At 42.8% G+C, this 23,055-nt stretch overlaps 1 protein-coding gene and 1 long non-coding RNA gene across 2 annotated transcripts in view; one reads left to right on the forward strand and one right to left on the reverse strand.

The window, feature by feature from the left end:
- The window catches only part of RAB3GAP2 (RAB3 GTPase activating non-catalytic protein subunit 2), a 47,802-nt gene that overhangs the window by 11,696 nt on the left and 13,051 nt on the right, over positions 1-23,055 (forward strand). Inside the window, exons 8-24 of the mRNA XM_081000098.1 lie at positions 1,044-1,143; positions 2,199-2,297; positions 3,369-3,517; positions 5,336-5,415; positions 5,530-5,619; positions 6,867-7,006; positions 7,488-7,704; positions 8,340-8,483; positions 9,828-9,910; positions 12,525-12,589; positions 13,206-13,296; positions 14,813-14,940; positions 16,618-16,831; positions 17,626-17,723; positions 18,086-18,191; positions 19,561-19,721; positions 20,474-20,690. Of these exons, the coding sequence (XP_080856224.1) occupies positions 1,044-1,143; positions 2,199-2,297; positions 3,369-3,517; positions 5,336-5,415; positions 5,530-5,619; positions 6,867-7,006; positions 7,488-7,704; positions 8,340-8,483; positions 9,828-9,910; positions 12,525-12,589; positions 13,206-13,296; positions 14,813-14,940; positions 16,618-16,831; positions 17,626-17,723; positions 18,086-18,191; positions 19,561-19,721; positions 20,474-20,690 (2,182 nt within the window). The remainder of the gene's footprint in view (positions 1-1,043; positions 1,144-2,198; positions 2,298-3,368; positions 3,518-5,335; positions 5,416-5,529; positions 5,620-6,866; positions 7,007-7,487; positions 7,705-8,339; positions 8,484-9,827; positions 9,911-12,524; positions 12,590-13,205; positions 13,297-14,812; positions 14,941-16,617; positions 16,832-17,625; positions 17,724-18,085; positions 18,192-19,560; positions 19,722-20,473; positions 20,691-23,055) is intronic.
- On the reverse strand, positions 8,709-9,821 carry LOC308474247. Its single transcript, XR_013984614.1, has 2 exons — positions 9,667-9,821; positions 8,709-9,630 (listed from the first exon to the last, which is right to left on the reverse strand). It is a non-coding gene; the product is annotated as an uncharacterized lncRNA (long non-coding RNA).

Here is a 23,055-nt window from a genome sequence, read left to right on the forward strand (position 1 = left end):
ATTGTGTAGATTTGCCCTCCCTACTTTGCCTCGTCATGGCTCATCACTGCATTTTGCACTATTAATCATAGTTTAGGACAGGGTTGACGAAACTGCAGCCCTTGAACCACGTATGTCCTCAAAAATTTATCATTATAAACAAAAACTGTTCCTTTGGTTTTCCGTAACACCAGGATGTCAAAAGGATCTTGTGCCCACCACATGCCATTTTTTAAAAATAAAACATTTACACCCACTTTTTTGTGCAGCCACTGGAGCTCTCAAAAAAGTTAACCACCCCTAGTTTAGGCTAACCATGATGTGCTTTCAACCCAGGGTTTGAGATCATGTTTTGAATCTAGTTACAAATGCTAGGTTATTAGTTTTTCCTGCAGATGTTGATCTTACACTGTTACACTTGTTGTAGAGGTTTCAAGGCTGGTGACGTGGAGCTGTGCCAAACTGCACTAAGTGACAACCTAGGTAAAGGTAAAGGGACCCCTGACCATTAGGTCCAGTCATGGCCGACTCTGGGGTTGCGGCACTCATCTCACTTTATTGGCTGAAGGAGCCGGCGTACAGCTTCCGAGTCATGTGGCCAGCATGACTAAACCGCTTCTGGCAAACCAGAGCAGCACACGGAAACGCCGTTTACCTTCCCGCCGGAGCGATACCTATTTATCTACTTGCACGTTGACGTGCTTTCAAACTGCTAGGTTGGCAGGAGCTGGGACCGAACAACGGGAGCTCACCCCATCGCGGGGATTCGAACCGCCAACCTTCTGATCGGCAAGTCCTAGGCTCTGTTGTTTAACCCACAGCGCCACCCGCATCCCTAAGTGACAACCTAGACTTCCCCATTTGTCTTTATAAAGTGCTGAGCAATGAGCCTGCAGCAGTTAAGTCTTCTTTTCCGCACTTCTTTTCTGCTCCACCGCTGGGTTCAGATCCTGGTGCTGTAGTTTGAATGAACACTGGTGCTTGTTTAAAAGTGAAATAAGCCAAACAGGATAGCACACTAATTCATTTTGCTACAACAAGGCAATGATCTTCTTTTTCTTCAGAACGAGGAACTGAGCATCCTGTATCCTGCAGCAGTTGTGACAATTGATGGTTTCAGCCTATTTCAGTCCCTCCGTGCTTGTCGAAACCAAGTAGCAAGAGGTAGGTCCAGGCATGTGGGAGAATTTGACCCATTCTGGCGTGCCTTCCAGTGGCAAAAGTGTATTAAACTTTTTATTATTTGGCAATACATACAGGGATGTTACAAAGCATTGGGCGATATCCAGCATTAGCCATCCTCAGAGTAGACAACTGAAATCAATGAACTCAATTTATTTCCGTGGCTCTGTTCTGCATATGACTAATACTGGATATCACCCATTGCATTTTGGAAATATATTTATTTCCAAAATAATTTGGAAAGTTTTCCTTTCTGGAAATCTGACAGCACCCAGGCTCCAGAGGAGTCCCACTTTAGTAAAAGGTTAGATACCTTCATAATTTTATTGTCCTGCTGGCTACTTGTAACTTTGAGTACTCTCTGAATTTTGGATCTGTAATGACTGGTATAGTTTGTATCAGATGGGAGCCTGTTATTGCTGGCAACACATATTCTTGTTTCATTGAGAACTTGGTATAGGTTTGGTACATTTACTTTTACCTCATGTGCCAAAGTGAACTGCTTGCCTTTTGAATGTTGTATTGTGTAAAAAGGAAGAAGCTTTAATCACTCTAATTTTATTTAGCCCCCTTCCCCCAATCCAAGGACTTGGTATATGTTCTTGCAAAAAAACTGTGGCTAAATGCTACCTAGTTTACTGGTTGATTAGCGAATTGAATATAGATCCCTAACTTCCAAATGTCCTGTACTGTACTGGCTGTAAGTAATAACTTATGACACAATCCCATGCATATCTAACCTGAAATAAGCATGACTTACACTCATGTAAGTGCATATAAAATTGCAGTTTTGATATCAGTCTTTCAATTAAACCTAGACTTGGCAATATGATGCACAATACAATTTCTACATTAAGTTTTGCTTTACATTAAATAAAGGAATAATTAAATGTGACTGAGCCTTTTAAACTGTCAGTTCAGTTCAGCAGCGCATACATTTATCATTACTTTGTGCTGGTCAATGTACCATAACTTTATTCTAGCCAATAGTTTTCTGCTCTCTCTCTCTTTCTCTCTGTCTGATAAAAAATGGACAGCTGCAGCGTCAGGCAATGAGAACGTTCAGCCACCACCTTTGGCCTATAAGAAATGGGGTCTGCAGGATGTGGATACTATAGTTGATCATGTTAGTGTTGGTAAGTATTACATTGGCTCACTCTATTAAATGAATAGACCTGTCACTGAATGGATGCTGCAGCTTATACAATTAATAATAAAAAGCATGTATATAGGAACACTGTAGAGGATTTAAAAACACCTCATGTAAGCTGCTTTGGTAACCCTTACCATTTTTTCTAGTTCTCTTTGGTTTCATAGTTAATATACTACATGAAAACCAGTGCCACGTAATACACAGTCTGCATTTGTAAGAACTTAAATCTTCTGGTGTGGCAGCAACTACACTGTGGAACTCCCTGCCTATTGACGCCAGGCAGCTGCCTTCACTGTACCCTTTTCCATCACCTACTGAAAAAATTCTTGTTCAGACAAGCCTACCTGGATGCTTAGAAAACTGAGTTTGAATTTATTTATTTTTTGGTAAACTGCTTAGAGGGTCCTTTTTTTACACTATCAAGCAGTGCATAAATTATGTGAAATAAATGGGTCTATATTATTTGCGCTTCTCTTTGGTTTCTTAGTTCATACATTACACAAATAGGACAGTATCATTTCTGGTTGTCTTCAGTTTTTTAGTTTAGTTAACTATATCAGTAGCTCAAGTTTTTGGATCTCAGCGTCAGCAGAAGGACGCAGCTGCTACTTTCTTCCTGGCCCCAACCCCATCTCGGGAGGCAGCCACTGTCATTGTATTCTCCCTGTCTACACTTGGGTATTAAAGGGTAAGGTAACTGACAAGTCTTCACACTCAACCATGAAGGGTTATTCCTGCAGTCCCAGAGCTCATGAAATATTCATGAATAATGAAAATATTCAAGATCGTTAGATTTCTTTTTGTGCGCCGTATTAAGTTTATTGCCAATAAAACCTTTGCCTCAGTATGGAGCACTCAAAATGCCTCAGGCCCGCATATTTTTAATAGAGCGTCTGTTGTTAAATCTTCTTGGAGCTTTCAGGAAACGACAGACTTGTTTTTCTAAACGTATGATAATATTTGGGCCCAAGTTCATGTAGGGCTTTTAGAAATTTGGAGACATGTATTTCTAAAATTGGTTTTCTTTTTTAAAAAAAAAAACACAACAAAATAGGTATCATGACTCTTTCGCCTTTTGACCAAATGAAGACTGCCTCCAATATTGGTGGATTTAATGCAGCCATAAAGAATAACCCTCCTGCTATGTCTCAGTACATCACTGTAGGGTCAAATCCTTTCACGGGTTTCTTTTATGCGCTTGAGGTAAGTGTATTATGAATCAGTCATTGTGAAGTGCAGTGTGCTGCCTGGGAGATGGGACATTCCTGTTCCCTGCTGTGCATATTTTCATTGTCTGCCTTTGCTGATATTCTTGGGGGGGGGGGTCGGTTGGGGGGAAAGACGCATGTGGGGAGCAAAACTGGAAATCAGAATGCTTTAAAACTTGAGCTGAAATGCCTTGTCTCTGCACCTGATGAGAGGTTGAAGGGGAAGAGCCCTGAAATCCCTACCAGAACCTTCTCAGTCTTCAGCCTGTGTGCTTCAAATGGAGATAGGGCCACCATCTGCGTGAGGGAGATGTTGTGACCAGCCGGACCAGTGCTCCAGTTGCATTCCTTGCTTCCTCCAACCACCAAACTGTGGTTTATAACAAACAATGGTCAATTTCGAAGCAAGCCAACTTCAAGCCATACTGGCTTGTTAATAAGCAGAGCTGGATGCTGCAAAGATCCTGCCAGCTATGGGGGAGCAAAAATGGGAAGGGTATGAGCCAGATGTTCCTTCCTCACTGTGTGTATAATCAAACCATGGTTTAGTGTTACAGTTTGTAGCTACCAACTGCAGTGATGCTCTGAGTGAGTGGTTCTGCTTTCCAAGAAAATGGCCAGAAAATGGCCTCAGTGCCTAGAAGCACCTTTTGCCAGCTGTGACAGGTACAACTACTTTTGGCTGTTCTGAACTGGGAGAGCTTGGTCACAATAAACACAGGTCCCACTTTCTGAAGATCCAAGGAAATAATTCATTAGGCGAGCATTTTCATAGCGAGCCTGTGATTTCCATTATTTTCTATGGGAGCACTTCTAATGCCTGCTCTCTTTCCTGCATCTCTCTATATTTTTCCTCCCTGAAATGGCTGCAGCCAATCAGCAAAAGAGAGACAAAGTAAAAAACTGATTTGTTCAACCTCTCCTTCTCCCTGATTTGTCTGTTCTGGCTCCCCTGTTCCCCTCTCCATGAGCTCTGCCTGGAAATTGTTGCCACTGACCAGCACAAAAAAAATCCCACGAGGAAGTAAGGAAGCCAGATGCTTGGATAAGTGACTTTGCGGAGTATAGTGAGGTTGGGCATAATTCTTTGAGTGCGGATAAGTGAATTTTTGGATAGTGAGCGTGCAGATACAGGGACCTGTATGTAGTTCAGACATTGGGGACGTCAAGGTTTGATTCCTGCAGTGCACTCTTATATGGAGATTCCCTTCTATTTTATCTGGAAGCTGCAGTTAGTGCAGAATGCTGCAGCATGGCTGCTGGCAAGGAGTGACACAACTCTGTCAGCATACTGCACCTCTGCTCAGAGATGTGCAATGGTTCCTAATTTCCTGCAGGGCCAAGTTCAAGGTGCTGCTGTTGGCATACTGTATGCTAATGTACTTAACAGCTTGGGACCAGTTTACTTGCAGGATCACCGTGCCCCATGTATGTCCACTTGACTGCTTTGATCTGTGCAACCGGCACTGTTAACAGGTGCCACTAAATACTTGATCCGCAGTTGTAAGAAATCAGTCTTTTCATCTGGCAGCTCTTTCACTTTGGAACTCCCTGCCTGTTGACACCATGCAGGCGCCTTTGCTAGGCTGCTTAAAACGTTTTTTTTAGACAGGCCCATGGAGAAGTTACATCTGTTTTGGGTGCATTTTTCATATTTAATCCCCCTCCCACCAATAATAACTTATAGTAGACATTTCAAGGTGATATGTCTTCATTAAGATCAGTTTTCTGTCTGTAAATATGATGTCCTGAAAAGGAAAGTTTCTAAGGAGTAATGGACTCTTATATAAAATATGTCTTACCTTTCCTCTAGGGTAGTTCACAGCCGCTGTTGTCTCATGTTGCTTTAGCAGTTGCGAGTAAGCTGACATCTGCATTATTTAATGCTGCCAGGTAATGAAAGTCAAAACAACACTACAGTGAACAATAGATTGAAAATTGTGTCTTTGGCATGTGTTTTCTCTAAATTGAGATAATTTTTATATTTATTTTCCCCCTGATTTCAAGTGGTTGGCTTGGGTGGAAACATAAGCAGGAAGAAGAGCCTGCGCAGAAGCAGAAACCCAAGGTTGAGCCTGCAACTCCTTTAGCTGTAAGGCAAGTGTTTATAGAACTGAGGTTTTTTTTAAAAAAAAGAGAAAATGCATAACTGTTGTCCATGTATGTGCAAAATTCATGCAAGGCCCAAACTTCCAATCCCAGTACACTTTAATGCACTCTTCTCCAAACTAGGGCTTTCCAGGTGCTTTGAAATTCAATTCCTATCAGCCGCAGCTGGCATGGCCAATTTCCAGGGTTGCAGTTCAAAACGTCTTGAGTGTACCAGGTTGGGAAGGCTGCCTCTCCTTTTCTCCTGCCACAACTGCCTAACATGTCCATCCCTCCCACCTTGCCATAGGCTGACTGTTGCCTAGTTCATACTTGGTACTGGCCTCTATGAGAGTGTGCAGGACTTCTGGCAGGCTCGTGCCCTGGTTGAAGTCACACAAGCATGCAGGGGTGGTTCAGAAATCATGCCAAAGCATAGTGGAGCATTATGTGCATGAGTGGGGAGGACTTCCTCACTCTGCTCCTTTCAGGTGGTTCACTTCCCTCATTGTGATTCTGGTAAGAGCAAACATTTTGTCTGAACCTGCAAACTTGGTGCTTGCCGCTCAGTTTTGATCCTGGTTTGCCCAGCAAGTGTTCACTGCAGTTTGCTGGACTGGGCAATCCTATACTTAAACAAATTTTAAAATAAGCTATTAAGACTGTGACAATTTTGCTACAATAAGCTAACATGGCTTGCCCCTCTGGATGCCTGTAAGACTGTATTCCTGAAGTTGCTGTACCTTGAGAGGATCTTCCAAAAATCAAAGTATTCATTGTATTTTGTTGAATTGATTTGGTTTACTGTTATCTAATATTAAGAAATTAAGGCAAGGCATGGGGATAACTGCATTCACATGTCATGATAAGCCATAAACCATGGCTTTCTCTGAATGAGCAGTGTAATAGTACAACGCTGCTGAATCACTCCTGTTTGCTCCACCCTTTCTTGAGCTGGGAGCAGCAAACAATGACTTAATCTAACCATGGCATACACTATTAGTTTGTTTCTCTTCCTGGCTTACTAGTGATTTGTTTGGGAGAAACGGACCACAAGTTCTAATTTTCTTGTCACAGTAAACCAAGGTTTGTTCTCAACTCAGGGAAAGTGGTGTGAAATGGGAGCGATTCAGCGCGTTCATCAGCATACCACGACGTGTCACCTGGACCATTATTTACTGGCTTTGAATATGCTGTTGTATCAAGGGTGCCATATTTTGTGATTGTTTTACATGCTTTGTTTTATTTGGTTTTAGGTTTGGAATTCCAGATTCTCGTCGCCATGGAGAAAGGATATGTCTGTCTCCTTGTAACTCTTTGGCAGCTGTAACTGATGATTTTGGAAGGGTTCTTCTTTTGGATGTTGCAAGAGGGCTTGCTGTTCGTATGTGGAAAGGTACAACATACTGACATATCTTTTGGGACGATAAAGTAGCTTTTGCATTGCTTCTCTGTGTACCTCTTAAAAGTCTCGAGTGTGAACTCCTTGACATACATCTTCCAATCAGAGCTTCCCTGAAGATACTCACATGCATTATTACATAGATGTGTGAATGCCTGTCTTAACATGCATGCACAATAGCAACTACTATTGGCTGGAAATAGGGAAAGCAGCAGCACTAGGGATAGGAGCAGAAAGAGGGACAGGTGGCAGCTGTCATAAAAGGGTGCCAATGAGATAGGGATAACAGGAGGAAGAATTTTTAGAGTGAATCAAGCATCACATGCACCAAAGTTGTTGGCAAGGCTGGTGTTTTATCATACGAAGTTTAGCTTAGCAGATCCAACTGAGTGCAGTGTTGCAGTTTCAAGTGTCAACAGGGAGAAACTGTGTGTGCAACCTATTTAATAATGACTTCCTTCACTTTTGCTTGCAGGCTACCGTGATGCACAGATTGGATGGATTCAGATTGTGGAAGACCTACACGAAAGAGAAGCTGAAAAGATGGATTTTTCTCCTTTTGGCACGCCTCAGGGGCCAAGCAGAGTTGCTCAGTTCCTTGTGATTTATGCTCCCAGGAGAGGCATTTTGGAAGTGTGGAGCACACAACAAGGTCCACGGGTTGGAGCCTTCAATGTAGGAAAACACTGCAGGTAAGAAATGAAAGCACTTATGATAATGGGTGTCATTCAATTGTGTCTGTCATGAAATGAAATTTACTTCTGTTCATGCAACAGGACTTCCCCTCTCCCCCACCCCAAGCCCTTCCAAAACTGTTCCAAAGGATTGAGAAACTTCCCAGAGCAGATTTGAGGAGGGGGGACACTGCTGGGGAGGGAAGAGGAAGGAGAAGTCCCATTGTACAAGTGGAAGTCTACACACCTGTAACCCATATCCCAAATGTTTTTCATCACCAGCTTTTTCCCAAAGCCTTCCACAAGCAGGAAGCAGGATTGAGCATGCTCAGATGGCTCAAGAAAGTGCCTTAGTTCTTTCTCTTAATTGATTTGTATTTGCCTTGAATACATGTGTGTGAATGCTGCTGAAGAATGATCATTATGTTGTTTTCTTGAACTCCATAGAAATTGCTGTTAATAGGAAGCAGAATATTGGTATATCCACCTCTATCTGCCACAAAATTTGAGTGTTCACAATGTGGTGTGTGCTTGTGTACGTGTGTGTTTTCCAACTTATTGTACTTAAACCTTCCAGATATTACTTCTCCCCTATGCAAAAAGTGTATGTTGATGGTTCTGCTTTTTTCTGTATTTGTCAAACGCCTGTTTAGGTTGCTGTATCCTGGTTATAAAATAATGGGCCTGAACAATGTAACAAGTCAGGGTTGGCAGCCTCAGACTTACCAGATCTGTCTTGTTGATCCAATGTCAGGAACAGTAAAAACTGTTCATGTCCCTTTTCATTTAGCTCTGAGGTAAGTCTTGATGAGCTTCACGCTGATTGTGTTCACATGTTGCAGCAAGCCATAGTCCACGGCTTACCATGAATGCACAGATTGTTCCTACTTTTCTCCTTCCTTCTAGCAAGTGGGAGCAGTAAAGCATGTTCCTAGGTGTAGTGCTATGAATGAACCAGGGATTATGGTTTGCTTTGCTCAAGCAAACCATAATTAGTCAGCCAAAAACAAACCTTGGCTTGCTTGGGGCGGGGGGAATGATCCCCAGTTCAGATGCAACCCTCAGCAAAAGAATTGTGGTTTGTTGCTCCCACTTGTGTGAGATGTGAAATAGGAGTGAACTGTGCATTCATGGTAAATCACTAACACTGTTGTGCTATTGGATAACCCAGCATGCTCTGCTTCTGTTTCAGAGAAATAGTAGGCATCTTTCTAGGCGACTGTGGCTCAGTTTGCATGTCACCTTGGCTTAGCATGAATGCAAAAAGTGTGCAGGCTCCTGAAGAGGAGAATGCAGCCACTTTGCTCCTTCTCTGGTCCTGCTGCTGCACTGCCATGAGCTAGGCTATGCTATGCTTTAGCTAAGCATATTGTCCAAACTCAAGGGTTGTCTCCTTCAGACAAATGGTAAGCTTTGAACCCAGAACCCATGGGTCTGCACTAAACTAATATTTGGCTTAGCCTTGTGTATGAACCAGACCTCTGTGTTTGTGTATGCTACCAACACACAGTTATTTTTCACTTGTTTTGGGGAACCCAGACAACTTTTCTTGAAACAGTGCTGCTCTTGCAGAGATATTGCATTTTTGCATTGCTCTAACGGTGATAGTTCATTGTGGAAAAATTCAGTTCTACCACCCCCAGCTAGTGCAGCCACTGCTGCTCTCAATAGTTTTTGGAATGCAGCTGTCAGTTAGTGTATTTGACATCACCTGTGGAAAGCGACACAATTTCCGCCCCCGGTGGTGGTGTGTGTGCTTGGTAAATATTTAATACATGACTTTGTAACGATGGAGGCTGAACACTCCCCTGTTGGAAGTGTTCACGTAGTTCTTTGAATGTTTACCATCAGTGACCAGTGTGTTGATCCTGAGAGGCGTCAGACCTCCAAGTCATGCTGAGGACAGACATGAGAGGAAACTGTACGACTTCCACCCCTTGTGAACTCGCAGAGGCGTCTGCCTTGCTACGGTTGAAAAACAGAACCTTTTATCCCCTCCCGTCCCAATTGCTTTAATATTATGGACCTTTACTTCTTCATTAGTTGTTTGGAGGCTGTGTGCTACCATCTCTTACATTAATTGGTATGTACTGTTGATATTCAAACAAGTTCATGTGTTTACCCTTACAAATACCTTCTAGCGATAAGAAGAGTGAGCGAGCAAAGGATATGCATCTAGTGAAGAAGTTGACTGCCTTGCTGAAAGCTAAAACATTAAATCTGGGTAGGTTCTTTTTTTATGGGGTCATAGTATGATGTAACATGATAAGAGGCAGTACTGTATGCTTCTGAATACCAGTCGCCAGAAGCTGCAGGAGGGGAGAAGGTTGTTTTGCTTGGGTCGTGCATGAGGGTTTCACAAGGTATCTAGTTGGCCACTGTGAGAACAGGATTCTGGGCTAGATGGGCCACTGGCCTGATCCAGCAGGCTCTCCTTAACTTACTTAGGTACCTTTTGAGGTTCACCTACATCACAGAGGGATAGGCTTTCTGTTACATTTAAGCAATTAGTTGTTGTGTACAAAATTCGTTAGTATCACTAATATTCTGCACTACAACACCTGTATAATATCTGATTGAAATATTGTGCCACCCGTGTAGAAGCTGCCAAAGTGCAAACTCTCCATGCAGTTGGTCCAAACAAGATGAAATTCAAACATTTTTTAGTAGTCTCCCAATCCCTTTGGATTTCCCCCCTCCCATGAACAGTGTTTTGAAATTGATGGGAATTGGCAATATTGCATAACTGCTGTTGAGTTCATAAACGTGGTTTATGAAGATGTAGTTTGGAAAGGTGTGACACCCATTCTTAATTTGATTCTGACTTATTGCTACTTCTGATCATCTAACCTCTGTGCAGAGCTTCCATGGTCTAAGGAAATGAGCACTTAAATTGTCATGGAGAAATACTTGGCTAATTTGCTTGGATAATAAATTTGGGAAGCCTATGATCACTTGTAGAATAGTTGAATTGTCTTAAGAGATGCCTCTCTCTTCTCTCACGATTTGGGGGCAGTTCATAAAGAACTCTAATTTAGTTGTTAAATTACCTTCCCTAAAAATGTATACAGTGAATTTAGATTCCTAAAGAGAGACCATGAATTATGTAAGAAAAAAGAGTATCAACTCTTCATGCTGCCAGTAGCCAGTAGCCATGCATTTTTTGTACTCATGGGGGTAATATTACGTTAAACTACACTTAGTTTAATGTCGTGTTACATTAAATATATAATGATTAAATGTGATTCAGTCATGGGGCAGATTAAAATATATTATAACTTCCTAGCACAACAGCATTGCACTTCACATTCTGCGGAAGTCGCTTAACTTAAGCTGCATCTTGCGTAAAGCAATGCATTATTTTGGAGTGGGACTATGTTGTATTTAATTTACCCCTTGCATATATGGTCTTTCCACATATAAAGCGGCATAAAGGCTTAACTAGAGACTTGGCATTTCTAGTGGAAGTGCCTTTCACCTTGTACACTATCAACTTTGTTTCAGTGCTTTTCCATGTTATTTTTAACCAAGTGAATTTGAGCTGTCAGGTTAAACCCCAAGTAGAGGTCGCACCATGAGCATAATACACGCTGACATCCCCTAAAAAACAAAACAAAACAGAGCAAATAGTTCAGGCTGCCAGCCTGTGCAGAATGTATAGATCTGGCAAGGAGCAGAGAGAGATACATCTCTTCCACTCCACCCTTGAAAGCCCCAGGGACTGTTCACATCCCAGGATGCAGGCTTGACACCCATTTCCTTTGCTTCACATCTCTAGCTTTCCTTTCAACTTAGTCCTCTCTGCTATTCATTTATGACCTGAGAGATGCTGCTTTTTGTTGTAAGTAAACAAGTTGTGCAACAGCAGAGACAAATTGAATTCCCAGTGACAGGTTTAAAAATCTAGGGCCTAGCTGCTTGATGCCTGGTGCAAATGATGCCACAGTTGGCTCTGCAGATGCACTGCTGCTGGAAAAGTGAACAGTCTGTTGACTTAATTTTGCCATTAGCTTCAGCAGTTGAAAAATGGTGGGGGTTTGTTGTGCGTGTGTGTTTTTAAAAGCCATATGATTCTCCTTAACTTGCAAATCTTAGTACAGACCGCCACTGTAGTGGGGCAGAAAGGGGTCAAGGGATGTGTTTGGGGGAGGATGTAACAGAGATAAGCAGGAAGGGTGGAAAACATGTCATAAGTTTAATTAGAATTTTTTTTGGGGGGGTAAGGAATTTGGGTTGGATTGCATGGAGGCAAATGCATTTCCCACATGTCTCAGCATTCTGCTAAAGGCACTATTGCATAGCTGTGATTTGTGTAGTTCCTTCTGCTGTTTGAAACATCCTAGTATCATACCCAGCAGCTATTAATGAAGCTCTGCCTAAAGAGTCTCCCATTTGCTCCACTTTGCAGTGCTAGACTTTGAGGTACTTGTGACAATAGTTGAGAAGCCCCCAGGGCTGCAAGGCAGGAAAACAAACATCCCACAACTGAAACAAGAGGGTGACATGATAGGCAGTTTTACTTTTAGACTGTACTCTACTTTTAGGCTTTAATTTGATAATTAGAGTGAAGTTTGTCTTGCATTGGCTCCTGTCCAAAGATGCTGAATTCTCCCTGATGTGCTGTGTCACTGCAACAGAGCCAGATCATTCTGGTTGGAAATGGCTGGCTGTAGTGCACTGCCCCTAAGTGGTATGATGCAGGCATTCTGCGCCTTCTCACTTGTTGCTCTCTTGACTGCAGGAGCCCCCAATAGCTAAAGTGGGCACCCTTTAGTTTTCTTAAACCTCTTTTGTAATGTGCATTTATTTTTTATTCTTTTTATTTTCTTTCTTTCCAGACGTGGTTGAGGCTGAAGTGAAGGGATTAATTCTTGATATTAAATATCCCGCTACTAAAAAACAGGTAATGAGCTAGGAAGGGCTTCATTTTGCATTCATTATTGCCTTTTGATCCAAATTAGGCAAGCGGTTTGTTATTGTTTTATGCATGCCTAACAACTCTTGTTTCTATGTGCAGACATTTTAGTTCTTTAAATGGGGAGGCGAACTGTAAGAGTGAAGGGTTGCTGCATTTTCCACCAACATGCAGAGATTATAGCCCCCTGCTTGGTGGTGGCTGCCTCCCTCTCTCTCTTTCCTGGGCCAATCAGTGCATTCATATTGTGGGGTAGTGTTGGTTGTGCTTGCTGGTTTCTGGCAACTGCCTTTGTTTCTCTAAGTAGTCCACCCTGACACTTTGAACAATGTTGCTTTAGGTAACTTACAAATTAGATTTACAGAACTGGTTTGGGAGATCAGACTATAAATGCAGGATTAATTTCGTAGGCATTTCCACCCCACCTTGACAGCCCTTGTCCCTCAGCACATGCACCATAGGCCCAGCAAAGCATTCCAGCCCAAGAGAGATTATTTGGAATTGTGCTGATGGCTGCTTATAGGAAGCACCTGCATGGCTTTTGTTTTAACAGCATGAAATGATGGAGCAAATTTGACTCGTGTGTGGTTTATTTTACTGACAGGCACTGGAAAGCATTCTTGCAAACGAGCGATTGCCACTGTCTTCTTTGACAAGCATAGCGCAAACGTTAATGGATACCTTAAAAAGTCAGGGTGAGTGAAAATGTCTTCTGTAACCATGTAAAAACATAAGTAGAGTCCTACTGGATCGAACCAAATGCCCATAGAGACAGTAAAAATGGAGACAGAATACTTCGACTCTTGAAACTTTCACAGTCATCATTTGTTCTATTTATATATTTCATGAAATTTATATACTGCTGGACTGTAAGAAAAAAACCTCAAAGCAGTTTGGCGAAATATCTTTTTGGCTGTGATCAAAATGGTGACTGAATTTCATGTGAAAGAAGCAAGTGGGACCCTGAGGGAGGTCTGATTTTTAGATTTTGTCTTCTCCCCACGGCTGATCAGTTACAGGGAGAATTGCATGCTTGGAGAGAACTCGCCCCTAATTTGCAGAATCTAACCCCTGCCATTCCTACAGTCACTTTTGGTTGAACTTCATTCCTGATGCAGTTGTTGGAGAAAGAGAATTGGGCTGTTCCCTGAGCTCAGTTCCCCCGCTACTGCTTTGGTGACGAAGGGATCCTGTCCCTTTTTTGGTCCCCCTAAGTTGAACCCTGTGATCGCTTTCTTTCCCAAAGGGGTGAGGGCGCATGCTTCTGCTTTAAGAGATTCCAGGAAGTTTAAGGGAAGCACACATGTACACCCCTTGTCTACAGTGCTGTGGGGTAGGGTTTGTCTCACCCCCCTGCTCTCTTTCTGCAAGGATAGGGAATCTCAACCTCAACAGAGATCCTTCCTTACATTTGGCATTCTCAGAGCCTGCATGCGGACAGTTAACTTATAAACTGATTATTTGGTGGGTGATCCCTTAGTTGCAAGGTGAGTCTCTGAACAGGGAAATCTTTAGGGTAGCTTTTTAATATGAGGCCAATTAATTATTACACAGTGTAACTCTGAACTTACGAGAAGCAGATTTGCTATTGCAGCATTTTTCTGATCCTTTGTATGTGACATAAGCATATTTTCCCCCACACCCCAACTACCTGCACTCTGATCAGTGTAAAATCAAATGTTATGGCCCGTCTCGTTTGCTTCAGTTGCATATTGAGACAACCCCATTCTTCTTGTTAATGAAGTCTTGAGCTGCTTCAGTAAGCAGAGGTCACAGTGTAGATATTGAAACCTTCCAGAAGTAAAAAAAACCAACCTGGGTGACTTCAAAACTAAATTGTTTGCGCCCTATATGTAAGCGACGTGTGACAAATGTCAAAATGTGTGTGATGAACTGTTAGCCAGTGTAGGGAATTCATTTTCTGCCTGCCTGCTGTGAAGAGACGTTCTTTGTGTGTTGAGACTTTTGATTTTCATGTTGTTGATAAGCGTCCTGCTCAAGATTCTGCTTTCAAAGAGAAGCTGACACTTCCTTTGCCTGTAGGCAAAACTCACCCAGACTTTAACCTGATAAAACAGAATTCTCATGCAAGCAGCTGCGCTCTGGAAATATTGCTTAACGGGGAGTTTAATGAAGCTGCAGAGCGATCTTACAGCTCCATTGCACATTCATTAAGACTAATACGTGTGTGTGTTCCCCCCCCCCCGGCAGAGATGGAGTGTATCGATGAAGGGCTGTTACAGTTCTGTGCAAACAAACTGAAACTAATGCACCTTCATGAGTCAGTCAGCAAGCTAAATTCTCTGACTGTGCCGTGTGAGATTGTGCCGTCTAATAACGTGAGTAGTGTGAACATTTTCTTTTGCTGGGGCGTTGGTTTTGAGAAAGACAGAAATTTAAGAATCCTTGGAGTGCGTTATGATCGAAAGAAAAATATACGGACGAAAACATTGCTTTCTAATAAAGTACTAATCCTTCTTAAAATAAAATGTTTTAAAGGCCGTTGCTCTCAGCAGCTCACCATAACTTTGTAGGCAGGCTGAGCCCCTGGTATCTCCTTTTAGGGCTTGGAAGGACCTCCTTCCTGAAACCCTGGAATGCTGCTGCCAGTCAGTGTAGGGGATACTGAGTTAGATGGACCCAGTGATCTGACTTGGTACACAGAGATTAAAATGGTGCGTGAAGGATTTTTTTTTTTTTTTTTTTTACCATCCTATAAGATCCTGTAACTTAAACACAGTTTAATTAGTGCCTTTCTTGGTACTTAGCTGTTTGATCAAGGTACTTGTGCCTAGACCTTTAAAAGAGCTTGCTTCGTGCAGTATATGCAGGAAATGAGCATTACAAGAGAGAGAAAATGTATTTTAAAGGTGGCTTCTCAATAATCTTTACTTTTTAAGTAATTGTCACTTGCATGTTAAAAATCAGGGCTACTCCCAACTGCTTGTGCAATATAGGTCATCATTTTTTAGAAGCATTAATAAAACAGTATCTGCTCTGAGAGAATGGCAATGTGAGAGCTGTTCCTACAACTGCTATTAATATTTCCAGAATGGATGTCATCTTCACGGTTGCATTTTTTGGGGTAAATTTATTATTGTTATTTCATTTTATACTGTATATAACATAGACAGAAGTTGTAACAACAGACAAAAATTCAAAGTGCTGGTTTTGACCTATAAAGCCTTAAATGGCACAGGACTGCAATACCTCAAGGACTGCCTCTTTGCATATGAACCTACCTGGACCCTGAGATCATCTTCTGAGGCCCTCCTTCATGTGCCTCCTCCTTGAGAGGTCCAGAGGGTGCCAACACAAGAACAGGCCTTCTCTGCAGTGGCTCCCCATCTGCGGAATGCTCTCCCCAGGGAAATTCGCCTGGCCCCTTCATTATACATCTTTAGGCGCCAGGCAAAAACATTCCTTTTTAACCAGGCCTTTGGTTGATCTGATTTACATCCTATGCCCTTTTAAAATGTGGGGGTGTTTTTTTTTGGGGGGGGGACTATTGGATTGTTGTTTTTATTTTTATTATGTATTTTGTGGTTTTATCTCTTGATTTTATTCTATAAACTGTCCTGAGACCCCCAGCTATAGGGTGATATATAAATTCAATAAATAATAATAATAGAATTAAAATACGAAAATTAAAACCATAAAATAGGCATGAAGGATGTGTAGTTGCACATGAGTTAAAATAACAAAGTCTAAGTCAAGACTATCATCTTTATCTGATCATCAACTATAGTTCTAAATTTGCCAGACATGGATATGATGGTTCTGCTGTATATGTCATAAAAGAATGCCAAATCATATAAAATGTGTCTGGCAGTTCTAGTCCTTGTCAAAATATCCAATTTTGTGGGTTTCTCTCCATTATAGCTATATTCCAGTGATTGATACTAAGCATCCAGTGTAAGATTTTGGGCTGTTTTCCATTGAGTTGCAATCGTTAGTCATGCTGCCAAGATTACATATAAAACTCACTGTTGCATATTTGACTTACTGTTTTTAAGGACTTGGCTAAATTACTCCGATTAGATGAACAGGAGTTTACTAGGCTGCAGATGTTACTGGAGAACTACAAGGAGCAGAACACTCAACCTTCGGTTCATTTTGCGGACGACAAAGATGGCGTGTTGCCCGTGAAAACCTTCTTGGAGTATATGGATTATGAAAAGGATGTGATTAATGTGAAGAAGCTGGACGAGAGAGAATATGTGGCTTTAGGTATGAACATTTTGCAGTAAACGCCCCCTGTGGTGTTTCCAATATACACGTTAAGCTCCTCTGTTTCTGAGTGTTTCCCCCATTTGTGTCTGGCTAGAGCTGTCTCTTACGGGACGCGGGTGGTGCTGTGGGTTAAACCACAGAGCCTAGGACTTGCCGATCAGAAGGTCGGCAGTTCGATTCCCCATGACGGGGTGAGCTCCTGTTGCTCGGTCCCTGCTCCTGCCAACCTAGCAGTTTGAAAGCACAAAGTACAAGTAGATAAATAGGTACCGCTCCGGTGGGAAGGTAAACGGCGTTTCCGTATGCTGCTCTGGTTTGCCAGAAGTGGCTTAGTCATGCTGGCCACATGACTCGGAAGCTGTACACCGGCTCCCTCGGCCAATAAAGCGAGATGAGTGCCGCAACCCCAGAGTCAGCCAAGACTGGACCTAATGGTCAGGGGTCCCTTTACCTTTAGAGCTGTCTCATCTACTGAAGTAATGAATTGGGGAAAGAGCTCCAGGGATTGACATTGGGATTGAATGGAGGGCTCTGGGTCAAGGTAGCCCTGCGATAGCAGGCTGAAAGACCTGCAGTAGTACCTAGTGGGCCTCATGCAGAAAGGAGAAGAGGAAAGCTGTGTGCAAGTTCCCACTAGTCTTTACTGCTGATGTGAATTGGCCAAATCTGCATGCATTACTGTCTGAAAGGTTGCTTTGTTCGCAAGCAGAAAGTATCCATTCAGTGGGCGAAGCTTTCATTTTTAATTGATTGGGGAAACCATGTGTGGTGTGTTTTGTGTGTGTGTGCAGGAAGCTTTTTTTTCTGGAAGTGTTTACATGGAGAAAGTTCCACAGAAGAAATGTGCCAGACACTAGAGACTGCAGGATTTAGCCCCCAACTATTATTGGTGAGTCCTATTATTAGCTTTCCCGTTTTGTTCTTTATAGTCAAAAAGTTGGTTATGATATCTGAAGAAGTCTCCGGATGCATAGCGTAGAAACAACTTTCCAAACCGCCTACTGCAATCTCAAGGCAGCATGCAGATTAAAACAATAAACAGTAAAATAGTGAAATCACAATGCAGTAAATAAACTGCGGCCGATTAACCCAATAAACACCAATAATTAAGTCTGAAATGCCTTAATGGTAATTTTAAATCTTCTTTAGAACTAAGAGTTTTAGCCCATCAGTGGCTTTTGTAATCACCTGACTCTATTCTTATTTAAGAGAAATATCCTAAATCTCTTTCTCCTCTCTCACCTTCCCCAGTCCCTGCTTCTCAGTGTGTGGCTTTCTAAGGAAAAGGATATTCTTCATAGAACGCAATCAATTTGCTGCCTTCATGCTGCACTCTCCCTCCTGAGCAAAATGACAGGTGAGATGAGTTCGCAGAATGGAAATGGGCAAATGCTTACTTCTTGAAAAACGGGCCCTTTACCTGACTCTGCAAGCAATAAGTAGAACCGTGAATAAAGCCAAACCTAATGTTGCATGTGAATGTATTTCAGAATAAATGAACCGATGAATAATTGAGAAGTTTGTTTAAGGGCCATCTGTGGCTGCACCAATGTTCTCATTATGGTGCCTAGGAGACCTGAACTTTTGCACGCTCAGGTGCAACAGACCTTTCAAAATATCTCCTCGTCCGGTTGCGCTGGCTGGAAATTTCCTGTTCTCAGCCTGGTGTTTGTACTCAAATGTGGGCACAGAAATCTGAGGTTCTATCTCTCTTGCACATTAAGGGTCACTTCTATATTGTCAACACTTTATGTACTTCACATAGTGTTTTTGGTTTGCTCAGGGTCTTCCCAGCTTCTTTGCTTTGCTTTTCATCCCAGTGAAGCAGAGCCCCATTTTACAGAAAACTGACGGTCTTACAAGCCCAGAGCTGGACAATTGAATCATTAGATGAGATGTGACTTGGTCCCACCCCCAGGCCTAACCTTGTTTCACTGGACCACAGTGAGGGCTTTTGTTGACTTCCTTGCTGGCTTTTTCTGGGGTCTTCTTGGGCAGATAACCCCTCTGGAAATATTTTCTGCTCCCTTGTTAAGAAACAGGGACATAGCGAGGACTCCTGCAGTACAGTAGGCCTGAAATGTATGTGTGGGTTATGTTCCGGAAGTCTGCGCGCAAATGTAAAATCACATAAAGTCAGGAAGACCTTCAATCACTGCCACCCTGAGTGGCCATCCCTTCCTATCCAAAGTCTGTGGGCTGACTTTCTCAGGAGCCTTGCAGGGCCTTCCAGAGCCCTTGTTCAACTTTTCTAATGGTCAGGTTTAAACTTGCATGTGCCAAATGGAGCAGAGTTTATGGTAGAAGTCTCCTTTGCATGGGACCCGTGAAACCCTTGTGACAGCACCAGTGCCAGACTCTGCATCATCAGCAAATGACAGGTGCTTTATAAAAAGACACAGCCCTCCTTTCCCTTTCTAAAAAATGGCTCCAGCAGGTGTTGGATATGACCGATAGTGTGTGCATATCTTGTAGCACGCGCCGTTTTTGAAAAGCTTCCCACCGGCAGGAGCCGCTACTGGATTGGGATCTCTTCCACGAACAGAAGTACAGTAGCTGTTGCATTCATGGGAGAAGGTGTCTGGATCCGACCCTTACAGATCAATGCTGTATTTATAGAGCTGACTTTGTTAAAAGTGTGGTTTCCTCTCCTTCTGCTTTATTTCTTGTTCTGCTGATTTTAGCTGACCTAATTGCACACCGGAGTTTCCCATTTTCTGTTTCAGTCGCTATAGATGAGACTTGGGATTCCCAGTCCGTTTCCCCCTGGTGGCAGCAGATGCGCACGGCGTGTATTCAATCTGAGAACAACGGAGCCGCTTTGCTATCTGCTCATGTCGGGCATTGTGTAACAGCACAGATAACAGATAGCATAGCGGAGAAAAAAGTAAGTAACTTAGCTGTATTCCTCTCCACCAAATAGCAGCTGCTGCTTTCCCGAAAGAAAGCTATAAAGCCCCTCTGTGATCTGCTGATTTTAATCTTGCCACCATTTGGAAAAGGTATGGTCAAAGTTGTTGTTCTAGGCACATGAGATATCCAGGCGTCAGGACCGTGGTTTGTCAAGATGGATCATGCTAACAGCTTAGTAAACTTAGCAGGATAAATTGGAGTGCCATCTTTTACTTAATGCATTATGTGCTTCCTGGGCTGTTTGTAGTTGTGTTCCTTCTCACCAGCTGAGCGTTAACAGTTCAATGTGCTTTGTTTTTGCTCTTGCTGAGCTCTTACAGTCCTAGGAAGATCAGCTTTGGTACAACAAATTTCCAACTTTTAGTGTGCAGATGATGGCTATGTATTCATTCACATTTTTTATTGTGCCCTTCCGTCAATGGTTGGAGAGTTGCCTGCATGAAGTGTGTTTTATCTTCATAACCCTATGAAATAGGTCAGTAGAAGTAGTGATGGTTACATCTTTTGTTTTCCACTGTGTTTACTGAGATTTGCTTTCTCTCTTCCTATTTTTTCTTCTCCAAGGGCTACATTTCACATGCACACTTTCATCACATAGTTACACTCATCAGGCAGCTGTGGTTTTGCTATAGCTTTCCTAGCTGGGTTTTGCATTGTGTAAGGTGCAAAATATTGCTAACTTCACTCTTACTTTGCCTTCTTGGACAAAACCATCTTTTCTGTTAGTTTTCCCATATCACAGTAGGTGCCGATACGGACCCTTGGGAAGCGCTCTCCCTCGATACCGAATACTGGAAACTTCTGCTAAAGCAGTTAGAGGATTGCCTGATTCTCCAGACACTCCTTCACAGTAAAGTGAACAAGAAGACAAGCCAAGTCTCAGCTCTGCAGACCGAGCCTCTTGGCAGACTCTCCGTGAAGAAGCTGCTGGAAGGAGGAAAAGGTGAATGTGCTGAAAAACATTGGCTTAGATCCAAAGACCCATGAGTGGGGGGGGGGTTTCATTTGCAGAAGTGGGGAGGTGGGCAGTTTCTGCCCATTCCCCTGCAGCCCCCATGCCCCTTGAAAATCTGTTCCAGAGAGTTTACGATCCCTGGCAGGTGACACAGGAGGTTGCAGGGGAAATCAAAGGTCTTCCCCATCTTCTGTGAGCAAGTGCCTCTGCTGGATTTCTGCCTCTGCCTCGTATTCGCCTCCCTGCCTCGTGTCCTAGCAGTCACCATGGCTATCAGAAGCCTCTAGCTTGCTGTCCCTTTCTTGCTTTCTAAGGAACAATGGGGAGTGCACTTCAAGACTCCCAGTGGTTTCTTGGGAGCCATGTACCTCTTTCTCTGCCCCACACCTGATATCACGTATGGCATCAGGTGTGGGGCAGGTGGCTCCTTACCAGGCCTAATTGGGCCTGTGGTCCAGAATTCCCCCACTGCTGATCTGTGGTTTCATGCTGAAGAACTTGCCCCAGCAGGGTTGGGTTAGAGTCAGTAAGGAGCCGCAGTTGTTGTACTATCTGAACTGTGTGTGTGTGTGTGTAAGAGAGAGATAAAACAAATCCCAGAGGTGTGGAAGAAGCCTGAAGGAAGATGTGCAGTTATGAATGTAAGAAACAGCGTTTTCGAGCAAAGGATCAGGCATTCTGTTAGTCTTTACAGGACAATTTCAGGTTCAGTGTGGTAGAATCTGATAATGGGATTAGTGTCAGTAGTAGTTTATGTGGCCTGCACCAGTGCTCATGTCCCAGCAGAGAAAAGGGCTGGTGAAACAAAGGATTGACTGGGTGCATGTTGACATTGACCTCAAGCGAGACATTAAGATGGTAAGCTATCTTAATAAAAAATGGTTTTTAAAACCGCATGGAGGAAGCTTAAGCAATTGCTTTGATTTAAGCAATGATAGTGCCATCTGAATTTATAGCTTTGAATGTTGTCTTCTCCCATGACAAAGGTTCTTCTGTGGGTTTGGTTCCCCCTAGTGATTGAAGGCAGAAAAAGCTAAACTTAAGAGGAAGTATCAGGATATGTCTCTTATAGGGGCTTCAGTTTGTTTCCTGCCTTTGCTCAGATCAGCCCTTTTTTTTTTTTTAAGCTCTCCACAATTATCTTTTTCTCGATGCTTAGACTAATTTAGATCATAGGCCAGGATTGCATATAGACGACATATGCGCCCAATATGGTAAAGTTCGCCTTCCTCTTTGCATTATGACAACTGCAAGCAAAGTTACCCCTGGGTGAGAGAGCTCAGCCTGAAGTAGGAAGATTATATGTTATATATTAAGAGTGTGTGTGTGTGTGTAAACATTTCTATCATGCTCCTCTACTGCCCATTACCACTTGGGGCATCTTAAAACAGTTTAAAATCTCAATCCAATAAAATACCTTAAAATGCAACATACAGCAGTAAAAATACATAAGATACACAGCATTAAATAATCGGTATAAAGGTTCCAGCAGGTTTGAGTTTTCTGAGCATTCTGGAGAATCCAATAGAAAAAAATTAGGAGCAATTACAGGGTTGCAATGCATGGGAGCCATGCGGTCTCTCTCTCTCTAGATACTTGATGAATTTGGCCCTTCTAAATTTATTGAAGAAATTTCATATTGGATATGAAACATTGGGCCTGCCCATACATTCAACAGAATCAACCTTTATCTTGTGGGTGGGGAACTGCCTGTTTGCTTTTCCTTTCTCCCTATCCCCCAACACCTGTTTCTGCAAAAGCATAAAATGCAGTGGGGGAGGGGGGAGCAAACCTGGAAGTTTCTTAGAAAGGCAATGCTGGTGCAATCTGGGATGGTTGTTAATTTTGGTGGGATGTGTAAGAGAGAGACTAGATGGTGTGTGAGCGAGAGAGGAGGGGAGGGAGGGAGGATGGGTGAAAATGGCAGGGTGGGGTGGCTTTGTGCTGGTGTACAGTCCCCAAAAGAAGACCCCCAAGGGAATGTGGCCTTCCAAGCCATTCATTACACAGATGCTGCTTGCTTTGCTAGGTTGCACATGCATTGTTTCACATTTGAATGTTGAAAACCAGCATTCTGAGGTAAAAGGCTCTGTCTAACCCAGGCATGGCCAAACTTGGCCCTCCAGATGTTTTGGGACTACAATTCCCATCATCCCTGACCACTGGTCTTGTTAGCTAGGGATGATGGGAGTTGTAGTCCGAAAACATCTGGAGGGCCAAGTTTGGCCATGCCTGGTCTAACGTTTTTCACTGATATGCTCTTTTTCTATATATGGGGAAGAGTTTTTCCATGTAAGAGCATCCCAGCATGATTTTGTATTATTGTACTCATGTCCTGCTTGTGGACATTTCC

The sequence above is a fragment of the Podarcis pityusensis genome (assembly GCF_964106645.2).
Source record: "Podarcis pityusensis genome assembly, chromosome: 3".
NCBI classification, from domain to species: Eukaryota; Metazoa; Chordata; class Lepidosauria; order Squamata; family Lacertidae; genus Podarcis; species Podarcis pityusensis.